The sequence below is a fragment of the Cydia amplana genome, chromosome 6 (genome assembly GCF_948474715.1).
Source record: "Cydia amplana chromosome 6, ilCydAmpl1.1, whole genome shotgun sequence".
In the NCBI taxonomy this organism is placed as follows: Eukaryota; Metazoa; Arthropoda; class Insecta; order Lepidoptera; family Tortricidae; genus Cydia; species Cydia amplana.
Window position 1 is genome coordinate 6,055,187 of NC_086074.1, and position 23,396 is coordinate 6,078,582.

Genomic DNA, 23,396 nt, shown 5'->3' on the forward strand with positions numbered 1-23,396 from the left:
TAACAGCCCTTCTTAAAGAGCACATAATAATTAAAGCTCTATAGCAGACATTGAAGAGAGTAAGTAATATAAATAAAATAATCACTCAGTTCTCAATCCGAGTGTCTAATAAAATTAATCAAGCACAATGTGTTTATTTTAGTCGCCAAACCTGTTAACAAAACACATAAGCATGACAACAGTAACCCAGTTCTAAATCTGGGATAAAACAAAATCACAACTCGATTCCAAACTCGAGAGTAAGTAATATAAATAAAATAATCACTCAGTTCTCAATCCGAGCGTCTAATAAAATTAATCAAGCACAATGTGTTTATTTTAGTCGGCAAACCTGTTAACAAAACACATAAGTATGACAACAGTAACCCAGTTCTAAATCTGGGATAAAACAAAATCACAACTCGATTCCGAACTCGAGAGTAAGTAATATAAATAAAATAATCACTCAGTTCTCAATCCGAGTGTCTCATAAAATTATATCTCAGTTCCTAATCTGAGAATATACTCGTAGTCAGTTCTTAATCTGAAAACGGTACCTGAAATAACAGCATTTGCCCTTAACATGGAAAATATAAAATAATAAGCAGTTGCTACTATGCAACCAATTGTAAATGATCATATGCAACTTGGCTTGCCTCTTCCGTGCCCCTAAATAAAGGCAACACTCTTACTATACCAACATTGAACTACACTATAGCCTGAACAGAAGTTCATGTTATCGAGGTTCCTCTCTTACCCAGGTTCGCCTTATCGAGGTTTCACAAATTGTATTTTTCAACCATCATGAAGTGTATATTGATAATGATCAATCAGTCAAATCATGGCACATATGCTTAAACCATAAAGCTTCCAATCCCAAGACACACATGGTTGATTTTCTCCAGCTGTGCATGTGCATTTTATGTGTAGATAACTCAACACATCATCATCCAGGTTAACTTATACCTGCACAAAACTTCGTTTAATATTCATCCATTTAACACTTAACTGACCGGTACGTTTAGAGTCCAGTAGCACTTGTATGTAAAGACATGTATATCATATAGACCGTCAATATTCATATTGACTCCTGAAAGTATTCACCTCGCTTACCATTAGCAACAACCTGCTTTACCAGTGTCATACTCAGCTCAGTAAGTATCTAGTTCAATATGTCCATCTCCTTGACAAGATTAAACCTTGGAAACACCTATAATCATACTTCATCGGTGCAAGTATTATAAAATTATGGTCAAAACTTCACCAGCAATAAAGTTTTGTTATAAGGAAATGCATCTGAAACATACTGTTAGAACACAAATGATTATCATTGTCAATAACTCAAACACTTGACAATGTCATGCCAATAACTTTCATTAGTTTGGTAAGTCTGTTTAAATATATGTCTTTGGTTCATTTTATAACATGACATTTTGTGAAAAATATTTGCAATGCAAACTTAAACCAACATCCCAATGAACAAAACAACAACCACAACATACTATAAGCTGTATGCAATTAATTTGTATAAACATTCATAAGATTTTTCATACATAGAACCAATCAATAATATATACAGACAGAAATTTTCTCAACATCTCAAATGATTTACTGCCTTATTTATCAGTATGTCTGCAGCTTAATGTTAATTGCAAAGATGCAGGAGGTTAAATGTGATATGAACTGTCTTTTAAAATATTCAGTCCGAGGAGGCTCCGGAAACATGGCGCGACTACATTTGTCACAGACAATACTAACCAGCTACAAATAAATGTCACCTTTCGCTTATTCATAAAGCGCACTTTACTAACCACACACAGTCAATGTAACACATACTGACCGTTAGTATACATGTAGAACATGAACAAACATTTTATTTCTAAATAAATACCTCATTTTCCATGACATCGGAGTATAGCCACTTATCAACATATTTTCTCCATATATGAATTATGAGCACTAGGACATAATATACCTGGCATCCATAACCAATTAACAAATATTACCCATGTCCATTTGGGTTCATTATAGAGGCCTGACCCGATAGTCACTCTAGTGCGTTCAACGACGGTATGGTCGTTCAATTCAAGAATCATTGCTGTCAAATTTCTGGAAATTACACAAACCAAAAACACACCAACAAAGCATTATTTCAGTTGCAATAAGCATGTGTAATATCACACACATACACACACACACACACACACACACACATATGAAACAACAAGTAATTTCTCCTCATTGTCGTTGTAACCAATATTCCAGTGTTTTTGAAAACTTGTAATCTATTTTAATTTGACTGAAAGGATAAAGTATTAAATAGCACTCATTGTTAATCATGAAAGCATAATACCAACATACATATAGTATTAATCAAGGCTAAGTTTACATTACCAAACTTGTTTTGTATGCTTTTTACTTGAATGTAAATTTCACCACGACACAAACTTTAGAAAATGATCATAGCATTTTGTTAATATGTCATGTAGACATACTTAATCACATTATGTTATGTATCTGAAAGCACATAGATTACAAAAATAACACAACATATAAGTGAGGCAGTGAATATTTACCACTATGGCCCCGGAGCACTGTTAGGTGTTGGATCGACAGACTTCTTACCTGAGTTACCTTTTACCTGAGTTACTCTATAATCCCAAGGATTTATTTCATTCATACCAATATCAAAATTCAATTGTACCTAATGGTATCTGTCAGCTTATGTCTTGTGATCTTCTGCTGTGAATATTGTAATACATACATGCCAGCAGCTTTATTACACTGTCAATATGTTTTATTTTTGACAGTCATGATCATTGATGTACATAAACTGAAATAGGTATCTGAAATCAAACACAAAACACACGGCAAAGGTACGATACGCCAGCCAATAGCCGTCACAGGTTAGTTTTGTAGGCTATTCTTGTAGGTATGATTTTGACACCAATCTTGGACTTTGTATATTTAAGTCCCTAACTGATGAGTGGTGTTGGTGCATTTACTCATTACAATCAGATTAACGATCAGAACAATGAAACAAGGAAGGACTACGCGCGGTAAATTTCGTAATGTCAATTTCGACAAATTATATCGTAGTAGGCGGGAATCCACTATCGCACTTCTGAAGCTGTAAGGGTAAAAACACCAGAGCACCATTTATAACAATATTTATTAGAGAATCACAATACATGAGAGTTAGGGACTTAGGTAATACGCGACGCTGATCACGCGCAAAAACCGATCTCTAGATGACAGACGTCATCATGCTGCTCCCAGTGTTGCCGGTTCTCGTAGTGATGTCAAGACCGCTGTTTGACGATGCCGCCTTTTAGTACCTACTCCGCAATTACCTACAAGAGCAATTTCTTTTTATCAGATAAACTCCGCTCCGGTGTGCGAGTGGGACATCGCTATATATGCGTGCATAGCGCTATCACGCTCATACACCGAGCGTCGTGCAAATTTGCATCAGTGTCATAAATGCGTTAGCTGCTTTGCAATCAAATTAAATAAGTGTATAATGAAAATGAACAATTAGCAATTTAGTTGTTTTGATGAATTTGCTGATAAGAAAAAGAAACCCGTAATATCTGATCGGTTTAGGATAACCTTGGCAACTGTAGGTACCCGAAAAAACCAGTCTGAGTACTCTGAGTGCGTTGTAGGTCCGTTTCGCCGCTGAATCGTTATTGAGGCTAAGCTCGTTAAAAACCATCTGTTGCAGGCAATTACTAGTGCTTCCCAACACAAACACAATACGTGTTCCATCTAATCACTTCAGTAAGTTATCTAGACCTTAGGTACCTGCCTATAGAACGCGCTGATAACTGTTATTTTTGTTTAATAGGTACCTATAACACATAGATGCAAGATTATCATGGTTACATTTTTAGTCATTTGTAATCATACAAATGACTCCAACTTGTTTGATACCAAAAAGAACAGTATACCTATAATATAGATCTTGTATCACTTATTTTTAAGGCTTTATTACACATTAGTGCTTAGTGCAAATGCGAATATTTCCACATTTACTAGGTAAAATATGCGTTGAGGGCTATATGTATGAACACGCACTACACATTAATCAATGTGTAAACAGGCTCTAAACGGGGATTAAAAGGAGTTGTGTTCAGTTGTCCTTCTAACAAAAACTAATAGTACCTACGTACATATATATCCTATTTCCTTTACTTGTATCGAACGATATCTCTTATATCTATATATATAAATGCACGTGTCCTGACTGATTGACTGACTGACTGACTGACTGACTCATCAACGCAGAGCCGAAACTACAAATGCTAGAAAGTTGAAATTTGGACAATAGGTTGCATTTATAAAATGTATAAGAGCTAAGAAGCGATTTTGAGAAATTCAACCCCTAAGGGGGTTAAAAAGGGGATGAAAGTTTGTATGGGGTTCTAGTATCTAATATATCACTAAAGTCTATTTTTTTATTCCGTAGACTAAAATGACATTTCATAGTATGAACATCAAGTGTCATTTCATACTATGAAATGTCATTTTAGTCTACCGAATAAAAAAATAGACTTTAGATTTTCGGAATTGCAAATGACAATATGATATTATGTACGGGTAGGTGTGACAAAGACTGGCATTGTCCTTGTGGTATCTACATAATTTAAGTAGCACACTTAAACAAACTGCAAACAAAAGTATTTTGCACGCTTATGGTTGTGTGTAAGATATGTACATTCTTATATAGCTGAATCACACGACTGGTAGGTGATGTTACTGCCACGGCATATGTTTAACACTATTAGGTTTATTTTAAATATTATTTTTTTGTCATTATACATTATACGCCAATTCATGGGATAAGTTGCTAAGCGGACCTCAGGCTCGGCAGACGGACCATGGGGTCCGTGGCAAAAAGCCAAGACAACGCTAGGATGATGATGATGATATAACACCAAAAATATTGCATTTGATGAAACAAATAAGGTATGTTGGCATAATACCGGATGCGGGTTAATTTCCGCCAAAGTAGGCTTTATTTCTTAATTTCGACAACAAGGTGCAAGACGCCATTTCATTGCGCCTCAGCTGCCAGCGCCCCTACCCCGCTCAGTGATGTCGGACATGTGCTACGCGCCATTAAAGAGACCGAGGTAATATTGGTCATTTTTCTGGCCATCCGGTCTTCGCCCTGTAATTTTTGTCGCGTATTGTGCTAAAACTGTGGTTATTTTTGTGATTCAGTGGATGTAAAATTTAGTTTTAAAGGTTTAAATCAATCCAATCAAAACAGCGGCGGTAGCACGGTCGCATTTTTATCGCTTGTCACGATGCCTGTCACGTTCTAACAAGTATGTAACTGCGAAAGTGACGGGCATAATGACAGGCGATAAAAATGGAACCATGCTACGCCCGCAGGTCTAGGACTGCTGTAGACCGATTTCCGATCTTTCACCGACCGATTTACCCTTTCAGGTAAAGATCGGAAAGCAACAATCCGAACTTTACCCATTTAAAATCCAGCAGTAATTGTAAAACTTTCAATTTTTATGACTGCAATAATTCTGTTTTTATTGTAATTATTTCGTTCCATTATTTTTATTCAAGGACAGTAATTCAAAAGGAAAATATTTTAGCAGTGTATGGAGGTATACAGTGTGTAAATCCAATACGGGCGAATATTTAAACGGTGGTTAGCATAGGACCTAAAAAGTATATTGAGATAGATTTTACTTAGAAATGCATTGAAAATTTTAACCATACAAAATAATTCGCCCCGCAATGTAATACACCACACACGTTACGGGATACGAGCTTTTTAAAGTAACGTCAACGCTTGTTGGCAGTTACTATGAAAAGCTCGTATCTCGTAATGTCATTATCATCTTCTGTTTCTTAATGTTTACAGTACATTGCTGCTCGGTACATGTGGAAAAAATTAATCACGGGGTCATAATTAAGTGTAACTTAAAAAAACATCCTAATTAATGATAAGACGGGTAAATTCTATATCTGGTTTAATTTATTGCCCGTATTTGACTTACACACTGTATAATGTAAGAATGTATTACTTAGGAAATTGTTTCTGTTGACATTTCAAACTTTGAGAACCACAGATTTACCAAATTTTCGCGTGTGGGTCAAGATCGGATGCAAAAATACAAAAAATTAAACATTTGATGAGAACTTTTAAGTTTCTAGTTATTCATGGCTGCAATTTATATACGTTGGAGGAGGTTAAACATCGGATGTATCCTTTTGAATACCTTATTATCTGAGCATTAAAAGTGGTTTTTTTTCGCCATCCGATCTTTACCCGTGATGACAAATTCATCGTTACCCTCGAAAAAAAAGTTGTCTCATCTTTACACTGGTACAATACTGAAACCGTTGAAAGTTGCCAATATTCAGGCCTAAACTATGGTTATTATTTAACGAATTGCACCCCATTTCTAAAATATAGGTCGAGAAAAAAATTTTTTCGCGAGGTCTCTCAATTAGTGCCAAAATTGTCCGGTATTATCCCAACATACCTTACCTAATTGCTATTTATAAGTGCTTGTTGCTAGGCCTACACGAATAAAGTATATTTGAAATTTGAAATTTGAAATTCAAGCAGCAAAATGATTACACGTGTACCGAGGATGCACTGATAATGGTTTTGTCCCTGCAGCTAATACCTATCAACGGTCGGTAGCGAACATGTGATAACTATAGATGGGTCATTCTCCAGTTTTGTGCAAACGTCTAAACTCCGTCAAACCATACTAAATGTATGAAAAGTTTGATGGAGTTGAGTCTGACCTGACCGCAGTCATATAATTTGAGAACGACCCAGGTACTTACAGTATTGTGAATAACGCTGATTAATAAACAAATATTGAAGACTAAAATTTAGTCTTCAAAACTCGACTATATTTGAGAATTATATATTTTTTTACGCGTATGGATGTAAGAAATCGTCTTTGCCGCCTTTGAGGGGTTAAGCCTCGAGAGTCTTATGAGTTCGAGTCTTTAAGCCTCGAAATGAGCGTTATTCACACAACACTGCCCAGGTATGAACTCTGACGAATTAACTAATCTCGTCTACTATCGTCGACTATCGATATCATCGGCTTATCACATCATCAAGGTCAAGGTCAAGTACTGTAAAACCACCCAGGTATAGTCCAAAAACTTCCAACTATAGTCCAAAACCAACTCGTACCTTTACTTAATTATGTTCGTTCAGGTGTGACTATGGTTTGAGTGTTATACTCAGACAACACGAAAAATTATATTGATATTGATACTTAATTACGTGTTGAACTTGTGGATCATAGTTTTACGATACCTAATCAGTTTGTTAGATTAATAACTATACCTACTTAATTACCGTAAATAGCCTATCACACCTATCAAGTCCCACACTCCCACAGGTAGTAAGTACTCAGGTCAGGTACTTAATCACAGAGTTGTAATTACTTGTACAGGGTGGCCAAATAAGGCCACTTTATTTTTGAAATTTTATTCTATAAAACATAAAAAATATTAAGTATTCCTTGTTAAATATAATATGTAGGGTCAGCAATTACACATGGAAAATAATGTCAGACAAATGTCCACCTCTAGCAGCATGGCAGATGCGAACCTATTTTTCACACATTTCTGGCGTTATCTCAGCGACAGTGTTTCGAATATTTTGTTTTAATTGCTGAAGGTTCGTTGGCCTATTAGCATAGTCCCTTTAGATAGCCCCACAGAAAAAGTCAGGAGCTGTTAAATCAGGCGATCTTGGGGGCCAGTCAATGTCACCGTTTCTCGAAATTAATCGAGGGGGAAACGTTATTTTTAATGTTTCTATTGTTTTTAATGATTATAACACGTTGTTCCGTCGTAAAACGCTCCATAATAAATTTGCCGTATCTACACAAACTAATTTTCATGCAATAACTGTCATATTTACCGCCAAAATAAAATGGCGGCAAAAAAAAGTTGTATACCTCTAAGTTGGCCACCCTGTACTTGTTAAAGTGGGAATAGTTGGTGTTTGACACGTCCAGGTCAAATTTGCCCGGCGCTTGATGACGCACTGTGCAGACACTTGCGTGTAGAGATGGGCGGCGGGTAAATACCCGGGGTAGATATCGGGTATTTACCCAATCTACCCGGTATTTATCTTTTCTACCCAAATGAGTGGGTATAAATAAAAGTTGGAAACGGAGTAATAAATTGAATTGAGATAATGTAAATAACAGTTTTTTTGATACTCATGTAGTTCTATAAAATGTATAATATTTGTATTGACTAAGGAATTTGTCAAATGTTTAATATCTTAATACATACATTCTACAATACGTGTGTTTGTCACTCTACTCCTCTTAAACGGCTGGAACGATTGGGATGAAATTTTGTGTGTATATTTCAATGGGCTCCTGAAGGGTTGGGAAAAACAAATGAACCCGGTAGGTGGCGCTGCTATCGGTATATAGCCAAATTCGATTTACTGAAACCGATTGGGTGAAATTTTGTGTATATCTATATTTCAACGGATACCTGGATTGTTTGAAAAAACTATTGGACCCGGTAGGTGGCGCTGCTGGCGGTATATCACCTAATTTTATTTAATGAAACCGATTTGGATGAAATTTTGTGCATATATTTCAACCGGTACCTGGATTGTTTGAAAACACTATTGGCTATAGATATGATCGCCGCGCCGGCGCGCCGCCGCCGCCGACAAAATTTTCGCCAGTCATTTACATTTACCGCGAATTTAACCATTGCAAGCATGGTTAAACGTCTTTAAAAGGTATAAAATGGGGTTAGTTTTGAGATATTAAGCGTTTCCACGTCCAAATGTCCGGCCGTTGGCTTCGCATGGAAGAGCGTCGGAATCGGGTCTCAATTAAACTTGGCCACTGTTCAAATTTCAAGCTTTGCTCTCTCGCAGCTCAATCTTTGGCCTTGCATCGCTCGCATGGAATTAAGCCGCTATCTGAACCTGCAAGTTTTTGGCCCTGTTTGGAGCTCAACTTTCGGCTTGTTTTAAAACGCTTGAGCATTGGTCCTTATCCGATCTTAGCTCCATTGCAGCTCGGCCTTTGGCGTCGCACGAATGCGCCCGCAGGAAAGCTCCAGATCTTTAACACTATGGCTTCAGTCTTTATCAGCCTGCGCCCTCGCTCTGCTCTCTTGCAGCTCGGCCTCGCACAGAAGCGCGCCGCAATCGGCGCTCCAGGCGTTCGGCCGTCAGCCAAGCTTACACTTGGCGTTCGATTCTTAGCTGTATGCTTACCTGCAGCTCATCCTCTGGCCTCGCATTGGGACGCGTCGAAATCAAGTCTTCGGTGTTTCATGGAGCTCGGCGTTGGGCCTCACTTTTTGACATAAATCGGTTTTGTTGAATCGATATTGGTTAATGACGGATCTCGATTTTCTTTGGACTGTCGACAAGACGTTTCCCTGATACAGTCAATCCGCAATTTTTAACTAGCACAAAAGATAAGGGCCTTGCTAAGATCTTCCGGAGAGCCTCGCCAAGATTAAGACCGCCTCTGATGCCGCGCGATACCGCTTATCCACAGTTTATACGATATCAATTTTTTTCGTACCATTATTCAATAAATTATCCTTGAAAATAAAAGATGCATTTATTTCATGACTTTCTTACAGCAAAAACATGTTTATTCGGTAAAATTTTGGTTTGAATTCTTTTTTCATTATTCGAAGGTGTTTCAAGGCCATGCCGCCGTTTCGCCGCCGCCGCCGACCAATTTTGACCGGCGCGCCGCCGCCGGCTAAATGCCTATCGGCGCTCATATCTAATTGGCTATATACTAGACGTGTGCGCCGATTAAAAAATGATCGGCGGCGGCGTTTGCCAAAAAATCGGCGGCGGCGGCGTGTTTTCGGCGTGAAATCGGCGTGACCTTGACTTTCAGGTTTCTTAAGTAAAATCGTTAATTTGTTGTTTTTCTTGACAATTTGATCAATCTAGGTTGCTGGTCAGTGAACTACGTATAGTTTTGAACACCCTGTGAGTGAAATAGGATTTGTAAATGTTTATAATTCAATATAGGATAGGCATGATAACTTATTTCCCTAGTAACTGGCTTGCATTAAGGGCTTATCTGGTCCCAATGACCTTCAATCCCATCTGTAACTCCATTTTCTCATGATTTCCATGGCTTGTCGTATTAAAAATGACGAACTTTAACAAAACAGAACTCCAAATATCCTAGAAATTTGCTAGGTATACTGGACTGCTATGGTTTCTTTTTAACGGTTCTCTTGTCGTACAAGTACCAGGCTTACTGAGACGGACACACAGCACAGTGTGCTGCGTGCTTGAAGCTTGAAGAGGTCGGCCTCTTCATAGCGTTCGACCATCTCACACATGCTCTAAGTCGAGCAAGTTTGCCATTCATTCGGCCTAAATTCTTGTGATTCTCTACATCGTGCGTTGGAAACATTATGTCCGAAGAATCTAAGGGCTCACCCATGGCATATTGTGAAGGGCTGAGTGGCGATATTGAGATCTGATCTCTCTGAGAATGGAGGGGTTTCTAGCTTTCCAAGGTATTAAGTCTTCGTTAACACCACATGTTAAAAGCGCCTTCCTTTGCCACTTTGCACTTTTTGATGTTCCACGTTTCGGCACCATACTGGAATATTGAAAACACGACAGCTCGTTCCAAGCGCACTTCAGTTGCACGTCATATACCTCTGTTCTTCCAGATTTTGTCGAGGTTAACCATAGCACTCTTAGCCATGCCAGCTCTGCGGCGTTTCTCGGCGGTGCAACCACTGGCACTGGTTATCAACCCAAGATATACAAACTAGCTCGCTTATTCGTAATCGCCGAGTGCGTCGTGCGTCGGTAAATGGGAGTGCGTTTGCCCTGTCTACTACCTACTACCATTACTTTGGTCTTGAAGTGGTTGATCTTAAGACCTCCTAAAACTTTCATCTTCAATTTTCTTCAGAATTTCGATGCCGCCATTTCGATGTATTTCTTGTTGTTACACCACCTTGAGGTCCTATGGTAAATGAGCACTGTGATTTCGTTATCTAGTCAATTGTAAAGCCTACTTCATATATCGCTCCCTCATCTTTCTTGACGCTGAATATTGAGGATTACTCAATTACATTAATCGGTGTGTCAAAATTGATGTATATTTAACCACTGTAACATATATAATTCCAAATAATCCATATTGTAATCCAAATACCAACTTGCAATAGCTAATTAACAACACTCAAGGTCACGCCGATTTCACGCCGATCATTTATCGGCGGCGGCGGCGTGGCAAAAAAGCCCGGCGGCGGCGGCGCGCCGGCGCGGCGCACACGTCTACTATATACCTATAGCAGTGCCACCTACTGGATCATATTGTGTTTTCAAACAATCTAGATACAGACAAAATTTCATCCAAACCGGTTTCAGTAAATCAAATTTGGCCATATACCTAACGATAAAATTACTGTATTAAACAATAAATAAAATAAAATGTAGAAATATCAAAACCAAATTATGAAAATAATTTAAAAATAGTAGGTAAAATAAAAATAAATGAAAAAAAAGGAAAAATATAAATACATAAAATAATAATAGGTACACAAATTAACAAAGAAATGTAAATAATACGGTATACAATAGCTTAATTAAATTAACATTCCTACAACACAAATTACACAAATCTGTGAACAAAATGCACTCGTCGAAAAAAAATTACATTAATTGTGTACAAAAAAGTTGTGTGATTGTGATTTGTGTACTTTATTTTAACTTATTTTCATATTTATACGATAATAATGTTGATATATCTTATTTATATAATGAATTTCTTCAATTATACGAACAAATTTTAAATACCCAACAATTTGGGTAGATACGGGTAAATATCGGGTAGATTGGGTAGTTTTGGGTATTTTCCCGGTATTTACCCGCCGGCGCCCATCTCTACTTGCGTGCGAATGAGGCACACCTCATTTTTTACACTATAAATAGCAATAATAACTAGGCCAAAATTCACTATCTTACTATGTCTGAACGCTGCTTTATCGAAGTATAACGTCAATTCTTTATATATGCCCCTAAATATCGTAAATAAATAAATGCATGTATATTATCTGTCGTGTGTATAAAATTAAAATTAGTAAGCTAACATATCAAATGATCAATGCATAAAAGGAGAATAACTAGAAGTATTTTCTGTACTAATTTCAGAATATCTTAGTTGTATATGTTTTCTAAATATGTAATTACATTGGTGCGTCGTTGTCGAACTTTTTATATCAGACGAGTGACGGTCGTACGCACACAGTCCCCAATTTAAACAATAAAACAGGGATCCAACGATAATCCGGCGAATAGGCGAGAGTTAACCTTTTGTCCACTATCTTAAATCCAAAACGTAACAAGAGCATTAAATCTTCTATGCCCGGTTTTAGATTAAATGACAATTTAGAATTTAAAGAAGCGGATTCTGGCAGATGCCGCCCCAAGGGCAACGCTAGCTTGATCATGACGATCATGCAAGTCAATAGCACAGAAAACATATGACGAGTAAGTAGTCCGTCTTCGCATATCTTTAATCCTCTAAAGCGCTAACCTAAGTTGATCGGCAGCGTATACCTATTAATAACGGTAAAAATTTATAGAAGCAAGGCTTGTAATTCTAACCCAAATTGTTAACCAAACCTGAATTCACATAAAGTCTTGCTATAAGGGACTTAATCTTCTGCAACTTGTTATTTTTCTGTGATCACATTTAATAATTGTGTTGCCAATGGGGCTCATAATCAGAGGGGCCTTGGATATTTTCTCATGTAACAATTATTACGTGCGTTACACTATGCGCTTAAAACCAGATGTTGATATATTTACTGTGATAATGAATGTCACCTTGTATTCAAGTCGCCTGTTATAACAAATGGCCTTTCCTAAATTCGAAACATCCAAAACAAATTACCAATCAAACTGTATATGCAAATCAAAACCTGGTAAAAATCAATAATAATATGGGTCCGGGGTTTTTCCGAAGTGTAGTCTTATGTTAAATTATATTCGTATTGTAATGAAAATATCAGCATGAAATTCCTTGCGAAAACCTCTGCCTTGCGATAATTTAGAAAGTCAACAGCGAGCGGATCAGCTCATGCACAGGCATTGTCCGATACTCATGGTTTACAAACGCGTCTCCTACGTTTTTTTATTGGAAGTATTGTTACCAGTAAGCAATGATTTATAATTCAAGATAGGTTATGGGTGTTCCAAAATTGAAGCGCTTACTTTGTGACAAATTGGACAAGTTGCCTTTAGTCGCGGCTGGACAAGCGAGAAATGTACACGTGCTAACGAGCTCCCGCACACCGAAAGAGAAAGAGACGAGCTTATGTTTAACAACGAGTGTGACAAAGATGGATGGAATGAGAAAAATAATCAAAAATAACAGATTTCTTCGTAGGCACAGAAATGTATTTTTTGTGCTCCTCAAGTATGAGTATAACCTATCTATGGTTTATGGTTATATAATATCATTGCCAGTAAGTATCCATATTACCCATCTACTAAGCTCGTAAGTAATCGCGATTATTGTTTTATAAACAAGGTCATAAAACGTTCAGTTCGTCGTTCTCAATTTACTCAACCATTCACAAACATAATACATGCTGCAAGCTGATTATAAACATTCATACCTTATAGGACGTGTCCACAAATTAGTCATTGTTATACACAATTTTTCCTTTAAAATGGGCATGACTTTTGCAATTAACGCATTAATGCAAGCTACGAGCTACGTTCATAGACAATACCATTTTTTTTTTTTTTTCGCTTTGTAGCGAAAAGCGCCTACGGACAGGGAACCCATCTAACGGGTCACCTGGCATGGCGTAAATGCGTCTTTGCTTGCCTATTTAATATAGTAGTACAAATAGTGGACTTACTATTTACCTCAAGGCCTATCTTAACCCGCCTATTTGTAAATTTGAAGTCACAAACACAGTCAATATTGGCGTGATCGCATTTTGAAAATTACTTCCAAGTAACACAGCGATTGTACCCACCAGACCAAGATTTGAGTGTTGATAGGAAACTCTAAGCACGCAAGCGGCAGGTAGCCATTACGTAGACACTACGTATACCTAGCAAGATTCAATTTACATAAAACGTTTCAGGCGTTTAATAGGTTTATGGTCGTTGGCCGGCTATAAATAGCAACTACATTTCTATGACAAGGGTCGACGTTTCAGGCCATGAAACGTAAAAAGGCTGAAATAAATGTAACCCGTGGTGACGTTAACAAAGCCAGTTGACAGAAAGACTTGTAAATTAACTTGCTCGTGGAGCACGCAGTAACTTTCTTTACTATTACCTTCCTTTGTAGAAATAAAGAGACGATATTTATTTGTAATACAAATATGGGAAGTAGCTACTAGTAATTTTAATGAGTGTTTAGAATCTTTTTTCAATATAGGAATGGAAGCAGTGGTGTCAGATTTGTTACCTGTAAATCATGTTGAAAAACAGCTCACGAAGGGGTGTAGGTGGGGGTAGGTACGTAGTTCAGGTGTGCGACGCTGGGCTCACAATGCCTACCCCCTCAAGTCTATCATACACGTCCCCGTCGTCTATGGCTCTGCCGCCGCAGGCCATGGACGAACCCATCCCACTTGTGGGGTGGGTCGTACACCCTGGTAATGCTGGTGGTCGGTCGGGCGTCGCACATTCCATCTGCCCCGGACCACCAGTAGCTGAGTATGAAGGCGACGTCGTAACCCATGAGGACCTAAAAACCCGAGTGGGGTACGACACACTCTGGAGAGTCCTGTACGGCGTGGATAGCAATATGATCTCGATCAATTTGCTAGCTATGCTATGCGGACCTCCGTCATAACCCATGAGGACCTAAAAACCCGAATGGGATATGACACATTCTGGAGAGTTCGCACGGCATAGCTAGCAAAATGACTTAGGTCAATTTGCTATCTATGCTAAGCGGACCTCCGTCATAACCCGTGAGGACCTAAAAACCCGAGCGGGGTATGACACACTCTGGAGTGTCTGTATGACATGGCTAGCAATAAGATTTCGGTCATATTGCTAGCTATGCTATACGGACCTCCCGGTTCCGCCTAAGGTGTAGGTGACTTAGGCGGACTACACTCACCTGCCTGCGTAAGTCCTGCGCAGTAGAGCGCCGTAAGCGGGGATGCAGGAGTCCTGGGGGCCGAGGCCTGCAGGGGGTCGGGGTTAGTTATCCCCTGTAGGCCAATATGTCCTTTTTGGTCCGAATTTCCGGCGAAACGGTGGCCCTGCAACTAGCCACTGCAGGGTATTGGACACGCGTCCCGTACGGTCGAGGTGGTACGGTCCGCAGGCGAGGTGTGGAGAGGGGCGTCCTCTGGGAGGATGCCAGGGGCTCGGCCATGCTGACGGGGCAAGGGCGCGTGGAACCACTGGGGGAGATAGGATCGTCTCTCTCAGCCACGTGTCTGCAGCTCCCGATGTCGCGCATGAGTCTCACCTCAACACACCTATACCTCTTGGGTAGTCCTGGTGTCCAAAGTGACATCCCCAAAGGTGCGGGCTCCATGGAGGGTGGGAAGCTCGAGAGGTGAAAATTACACAAACAACAACATGGATGATATAAGATCCCAAACCCCGCGGGTACTGGAAGGTACCCCAACACCGGAGGGTAACGGGGCAGTTTCGGCTGTTCCGGTAACCTCCACCCACACACAACAACACACAACACAACACGGAGCAGGAGCTGTCCCGACAGTTCCCCCCTCCTCAACACGTGCCTACAGGGAGGCTCAGGCAACCCTGCCAGGCACCACTACAAACAGACACACACACAATACACACCGGCCCCGGGGCGGAGCTGGCTCGACAGTACCGCCTCGCAAGGGGCAGGCCGCAACAGGAGGAAGAGCCGCCGGGAAACCGAAGGCACGCATACCTGTTGCGCTGACACCCAGACCAGGGGGCCCGGTGCCGCAGCGCCAGGCCCTACTGCCAACACCGGGGACATCCACAGGTGCTGTTCCGCCAGGGGGTAAGCCCCCTGCCACGGAGCAGACCCTAGTGATGGAACCGGTGCTGGACCCCGTTTCTGCTCAGCTGGAGGCGGGATGGACCGTACAAGTGTCCAGGAAGGCGCGGAGATGGAAGCCCGATAAACGGGTGACAACTCCTGTACCCCCGCCTCCCCCTGTTACAGCTGCGGCTAAGCCGCACAAGCTTAACAGGAAGCAGAGACGGAGGCGAAGAGAGAGGCAAGCCGCTCTCAACAACACCGCCCAGGCGCCCCTGGGAAGGGCCAGGCGCAGCAGCAAACCCCCCCTGCCGACTACGCAGAGGCTGCAAAGGCTGACCTGCTGGTGGCGGTGACCACTGCCACCTCGGGTCACCTGACCTCACAGCAGTCGGATGAGGTCCAGAGGCAACTGCTAGCCCTGCTCTCGCAGGAAGCTAGACAACCCACCGCAAGCCTTCCCGTAGGCCCACTCTTCAGGGGCAAGCCTGTATGGGCTAACGGCTCCCTGAGACTGTGGTGCGAGAACCAGGCTAAACTGGTGTGGCTCAAGCGCAGCGTGGCTACCATCACCCTCGACAAGGGGGAGAAGGTGGTAGTCAAGCGCCAGAGCAAGGTGCCCAGAAGGGTACGCTGCGGGATCCTGTTCCCGGGTGTCTGGGAGGACTTTGGCGAGGTAGGCCGAGCTCTCCGGTACCAGAACCCGTGGGCGGAAATAGACCGCTGGCTGCTCAACCGGCGAGAGGTGCAGGGAACGGAAACGTTCGCTGTCGTCAGTGTGCCGGAGACAGTCGTGCAGCCCTTGGTAGACCGCGGACGCCGGCTCGGCTTTATGCTGGGCTCGGTGTACGTGAAGTTTGAGGGGGCACGGGGGAAATTCAGGGAGCAACCGCCCCCCAGCAGCGCTGTCGACACCGACAGTGCAGCTGATACACCTGCCGAGCCCATGGACACTCACCCGGCGACACAGGCACCTGTGGAAGTAGTCCAGGAGCCTGAGTCGCAAGCCCCAGTGCAGTCTCATTCCGTCTCCGAGAAGGACGAAGAAGAACTTCTTCGTGACTCCTCGGAGAGTGAAGGGGAATGCGCGCAGGGGCTAGGTAAGCTGGCCATCGGCAAGGAGGGGGAGGAGCCGATGTCGGCGGAGGAGGGTGATCCTTGTGGAGGAGCTCCCTTCGCCAATTGGTAAGTTCCTCCAAGCCAACCTCCACCACAGCGAAACGGCGACGGCTCAGATCCGGAAGTGGTTGGAGGTAGGGCTTGCAATTCGAATATTCGAATATTCGAATTTGTCGAATATTCGACCTGTTTTGATATTCGAATATTCGGCCGCTCAGGTTTCGAATATTCGAATATTTTTTATTACTATAAAAAAACCTATGTCATCCGCTGTAGTTACAGTTTCTGTGTGTTTTACGGGTATTTACAGTGAATGAGGAACGGTAGGTACCCAAATACGAAGGAAATAATATTCCTACTGTATTCCTCTCGATAGACTTCGTGAATACAGTGAAACCTAACTCAATTTAAAAGAAAACGAAATCAAAAAGTATGTTATTTTTACGGTGCGTAAGTTTTAAGTTAAAGGGTCATTCTGTTTATTCAGTACAAGCGTACGTTAAGCGAATTTTTGAAGTCTAAACCTTGCCACTTATCGCAATTCTCAAATTTAATCATACCAAACCTGCCCAACTTGGTAATCTAACCATGTACCTTTAGCTGACGAATAATCCACCCAGTATTCAACTAACTTTTTCCCTTAAATATTCCAATATTATATAATTAGCCGACCATTAGGAATAATAACTTGCTAAAACAAATAAAGTCAATAAAGATTCAAAATATTTACAATGAAATTAAAGGCCTTTTTACAGGCCTCTGAGTGATTACAAGTTAATTTAAATCGGAAAATAATTACCTACTAAAAAAAATATCTTACATACCTAGGTGTTTGGATGGTTAAAGTTATATTATTTCACGCAACGACGCATTTATAATAAGTTTTATCTAGAAATATTAAATACGTCTAATTTTGGCGTTTTACTTGTTTTTATAAATGTGGGCATCTTATAAATAGTAGGATGATAAAATCTAGTCAATTAAGTGGATTTCTGCCAAATATCCTTAGTTTTAGCAATATGTGAAAAAAGCTTTTGAATAAAACGATAATAAAACGATTTCTCGTTCCTTTTCTTATTTTTTATAATATTCGAATAATTATTCGAATATTCGAATACGTCGTCAGAAAAAGTCGAATATTCGAATATCTGAAAGTTTCGAATATTTGCAAGCCCTAGTTGGAGGTCAACACTACAGCCGTAATCCTGATCCAGGAACCGTGGGTCAGAAGAGGCTCTGTCTGCGGTCTCCGTAACTTAGGAGGTAAGCTAACAGTCTACTCGGGTCCGGATAATCCCCGGGCCTGCATATACACAACTAAAGATTTACATGTGCAACCTCTAACGAGCTTCTGTTCTAGAGATGTGTGCGCCATAAGGCTGCACGGCGCGCAAGACACCAGCCTGCAGAAGATGGTCGTAGCCTCTGTGTATATGCCGGAGGCGGACGACCCACCACCGCATGACATGACAAGGCTGGTCAACTACTGCGAAGAGGAGGGGCTCGAACTCATCGTGGCAACCGACTCGAACGCTCATCACCCCCTATGGGGCATGGAAACAGGTAACGAGAGAGGTAAGAAGCTTGTCGAGTACCTATTTACTACAAACCTTAACCTCCTTAACACAGGTTCGGAACCGACATTCATAAACAGACGTAGCAGGACCATCATTGACCTGACCCTATCATCTGAAGAAGCATCGAAGCACATCACAGGCTGGCATGTATCGGAGGAGGTGTCGTGCTCAGACCACAGGTGGATTCGATTCGACATTCAGGTAAAAACACTCACAGCTGAGCCTAGAAGGGACCCACGCAGGACCAACCGCGATCTCTATACCCTGCGACTAAACACAATACTAGAACAGCAGGAGTGTCCCCTGGAGATACTAGGCACAGCTGAAATAGAAGAACAGGTAAGCGCCCTCACAAACACCATCTTGGAGTGCTACCATCAGGCATGTCCCTTAACCACCCCATCAACAAGCAGTGGAAGGAAGAGCAACTGGTGGGGACCTGAGCTGGAGAGACTCAGGGGTAAGATGAGGAGACAACTAAACAGAGCAATGAACACTGGCACTGATGAGGACTGGGATAACTACAAGTCCACAAAGGCCAAGTACAAGAAACGACTCAGGTACAGGAGCACAAACTCCTGGCGCAAATTCTGTACAGACATTGAAACCACCATGCAGGCTAACAGGGTAAGGAAGGTCCTCTCCAACAACTCAACCATAACCTTGGGATCCCTGCGTAAGCCTGACAGCTCTCTCACCAACTCACCGGAGGAGGCGGAACGGGTCCTGGTGCAAACACACTTCCCGGACTGCGTGATATCGCACCCAGTAAGTTGGGAGGCAGAGGAGACCACTCCGTCGGAGGACGAGTGGCTACAGACACACGAGGTAATCAGCCCACAGCGCACGCAATGGGCCATAAACAGCTTTGACTCCTTCAAATCTCCAGGAATGGATGGGATCTTCCCTGCGCTTCTAAAATGGGGCGGTAGGCATCTCACTCTGAAGCTGACCACCGTTCTGCGCGCCTGTCTGGCTCACAGGTACGTGCCAAAGCGGTGGAGAGAGGTCAAAGTCATCTTCATACCGAAACCAAGTAAAAGCGACTACTCGGATCCCAAATCCTTTAGGCCCATCAGCCTGACCTCCTTCATGCTTAAAACCTTGGAGAGGTTGTGCGACAGGTATCTGAGGGAGAGGGTGCTGAGTAACGTGCCCCTACATCCCAACCAACATGCCTACAGCCCTGGCAAGTCTACAGAATCGGCACTACATGCAGTGGTAAGCAAAATTGAGGTGGCGATTAAAAGCAGGTCCATGTGCTTAGGAACCTTTATAGATATAGAAGGGGCCTTCGACAGGACTAGGTTCAGCAGCATTGCAGCATTGGAGCGAATACAGTTATGACCCAGTGGATAAACAACATGTTGAGCCAGAGGGTCATAAAACTTGGGACAGGCGAGACACAGCAGGCATCAGTGGCAAAGGGATGCCCCCAAGGGGGCGTTCTATCGCCACTTCTATGGAACCTAGTAGTGAACGACCTAATCACGGCACTAAACAACAATCACTACTACACAATCGGCTATGCTGACGATATAGTGATACTAACGAGCGGCAACCACACAGGTACGGTATGCGACGTTACCCGCTCTGCACTAGCCATCGTGGAGCGCTGGTGCATCAACAACGAACTCACAGTCAATCCCCACAAGACGGAGCTGGTAATGTTCACCAACAAACGCAATTTGGGAAACTACCGCCTTCCCAAACTGTTCAATACAGAACTCCAACTATCTGCAGAGGTAAAGTATTTAGGGGTAATACTTGACAACAAGCTAAATTGGAGTAATCACTTAAATGGCAAAATTGATAAAGCTACAGTCGCGTTCTGGCAATGTCGTAGAATGGTGGGTAGAACCTGGGGATTAACTCCCAGGCTAACTCTATGGCTTTACCAGGCAGTTATAAGACCAATAATAAGCTACGGAGCGATAGTATGGTGGCCACGCACCAAACTATCCACAGTTGAGGCTAAACTACAACGACTCCAGAGGCTGGCCTGTATGGCGACAACGGGCTGCATGAGGACAACACCAACCGCGGCCCTGGAAGCCTTACTGGGCCTGCCGCCGCTGCACCTCTTTATACAACAGGAAGCGCTAGCTGCGGCGGTACGTCTTAAAAAATCTAATCTCTGGAGACCGCCTAGGGTGCCACACACCGAAATCCTCTACGAGGCCATAGGTAGGGAACCGCTCATAGAAGCGGTGACTGACAGGATACCCAAGCAGTTCGTCTTCGACAAGAAATACAAAATACAATTACATGAAGAACCCCATGAAGGACTCAACCCAAGGGAGCTGAGAATCTTCACGGACGGATCAAAGACAAGGTCAGGCACTGGCGCTGGGGTTTTCTCAGAGGACCTAAACATACACATCTCAACACCACTTGGTGCCCATAACACAGTCTTCCAGGCGGAATGTATGGGCATCATAATGGCAGCACACTCAATCGTCTCAAGGGAAGTATTGGACTACCCCATCCGCATACTCTCTGATAGTCGATCAGTACTGCAAGCTCTACAAAGTTATACTCTCACTTCAGGGCTAATTTACGAATGCCACAAAGCTCTGTCAGAGGTATGTACCACCAATGGCGTAACTCTGCAGTGGATCAAAGGACACAGCAACTCACGAGGTAACGATGCAGCCGACATCCTGGCGAGAGGTGGCTCGGAACTGAAGGTGGCAGGACCTGAGCCAATTATACCTCTGCCATTTGCCTGGCTCCGGAACATGCTGCGTCATAACACCAAGGTAAAACACCAACAATACTGGTCTAACCTAGGCACCTGCAGGCAGGCGAAGGAAGCCCTCCCGACACTCAACCCCAATCTGTCACGGAGGCTGCGACAGCTGAAGAGACCACAGCTCCGGCTTATAGCTGGGGCCATAACCGGCCACGCCTCATTTAACAAACACCTACTAACCCTACGTGTTACAGATAGCCCCCTCTGCAGGGCGTGCATGGAGGCAGAGGAGACAGCCGCCCACGTCATTCTCGAATGCCCAGGGGTGGCAGAATACCGGGCACAACACCTCGGCTCACCGGGGTCGCTCCCAGAAGTCGTCGGCAACGTCAAGGGTCTGCTAGGCTTCCTGGTAGAGCTGGGTTGGCAGGAATAGGCCGCCAACCCATCACGCAAAATAGGCGCAATAATATGACGTCGAGTTGCGGAAACCAAGCCCGCGAATACCTATAACCTATAACCTATAACAGCTCACGAATCACGATGTATTGTATTGAGAAGTGAGGTATGTGTAAGAATATGAATCAACAATGAGTTGAGCACCTATTATTCTTTGGATAAAGCCAAGTTATCACAACAAGTGGTTCTATCAGGTTCGATCATAAAGAACCTGTATAAGGTTATTCAAACTAACAGGACAAACAAATACCATTCATACCATTATTTGTACATTACCGTTGTGCACAATGGTCATTTACTGGCTACTGTCGTGCAAATTACTGTGCATGTTCCAATAGTGACACGCGAACTACGATTCGTTATATAAATTGTAGTGGCCACACGTTAATAATTATACCCACTGTGTGGTTCAAGTGCGAGTTAGTTTAGCCACAACAATGCTAAACCATCGGTGGTCTAGCCTTGAGTCCAACCAAATAGGGCCAGTAGTGTATTCGAACGTGTACGAGCGAAATGAATGGCGAGTCATTTCAAAACAAAATCTAATATCAAATCAAGATCATGTTTTTCATGTTTCTGTGCTCCAGCAGGTCTTGCCAAGATGACGATCATTGATAGAAAACGCCAATAGAATCTTAAATAATGTATGGAAATAGTCACATGAATTTTCGTAGCAGCTGTGATACATTTGTTCGTTTTGTTTGGCGTTTGTTAATGTATGATCGTCATCTTGGCTAGGCCCCCAGGCCTAATAGGAATATGATATGGCATAGTTTACAGGGACTGGCACAGATACATAAACAGACATGTCTATTATTTTCATTTCATCACTTCGCCCGCTTTGTGCGTCTGCTTTCGACTGTATGAGGTGGTGACTAAGTGCTCCATATGATAAGTCGTCATCTTTCAATAAACGTTATCCTGACATCCTGAGGAAATTATTAGTGCAATTGGTTGCATGAGCACATCGACACTCGGAGAGTAATTTGGGTTTTAAAAAGTGACTCATGCATTATGATCAATGTGGTGAAGACCGTGTATAATGGCAGACCTTCTACAAGCTCTTGCCCTAGTTGACGGTCTTCCCAGCATTAAATATTATATATGCCGGTTTTCCCCACTTTGACCTTAGTTCTCGAGAAACTGTTGTGTCAGCTCTAGTCTCTTTTTGGATCGACATTTCAGACGGGATTTCCCCAAAAGTTTAGCTTTAATTCGTTTCCATCCGAATATGCTACTATTGGGATGGAAACGAAATAAAGAAAATATTATTTAGGTAGTCACATTAATATCGTTTATTTTTCTGTTAGCCTTTATAAAGCTTAGGAGAAAACTGTAAAGTGTGTAATGTAATCCCACCAAATAATAATAAGTTAAAGAGTCATAATGTCTTCACTTCTAGAAGGCACATGATACAAAAATAATTTCCGAAACACTGACCCCGCCGCGACTTCCTCGTAGTACACATTCGGAGCTGACCTTTCCTTACAGAATAAGTTATAGTAGGTAGTACCGTACTACAGTACCTACGTCACACCAGAATCTAGATGACCCCGA

General features: G+C 42.1%; 2 protein-coding genes across 2 annotated transcripts in view; one reads left to right on the plus strand and one right to left on the minus strand.

Moving 5' to 3' along the window:
- LOC134648678 (adenosine receptor A2b) overlaps positions 1–23,396 on the minus strand; it is a 170,139-nt gene that overhangs the window by 3,625 nt on the left and 143,118 nt on the right. The window lies entirely within an intron of this gene.
- LOC134648660 (uncharacterized) lies at positions 18,322–21,835 on the plus strand. Its single transcript, XM_063503149.1, has 2 exons — positions 18,322–18,683; positions 21,635–21,835. Exons 1-2 carry the CDS (start codon positions 18,521–18,523, stop codon positions 21,814–21,816), a joined length of 345 nt encoding a protein of 114 aa, XP_063359219.1. The 5' UTR covers positions 18,322–18,520; the 3' UTR covers positions 21,817–21,835.

Excerpts from the sequence above, each read along its gene's own strand:
- LOC134648660 (XM_063503149.1), top strand. The coding sequence starts at position 18,521 with ATGGTCGTAGCCTCTGTGTATATGCCGGAGGCGGACGACCCACCACCG. Across the intron at positions 18,684-21,634 it reads GGAAACAGGTAACGAGAGAG|ATAGCCCCCTCTGCAGGGCG; the intron begins GTAAGAAGCTTG and ends TACGTGTTACAG.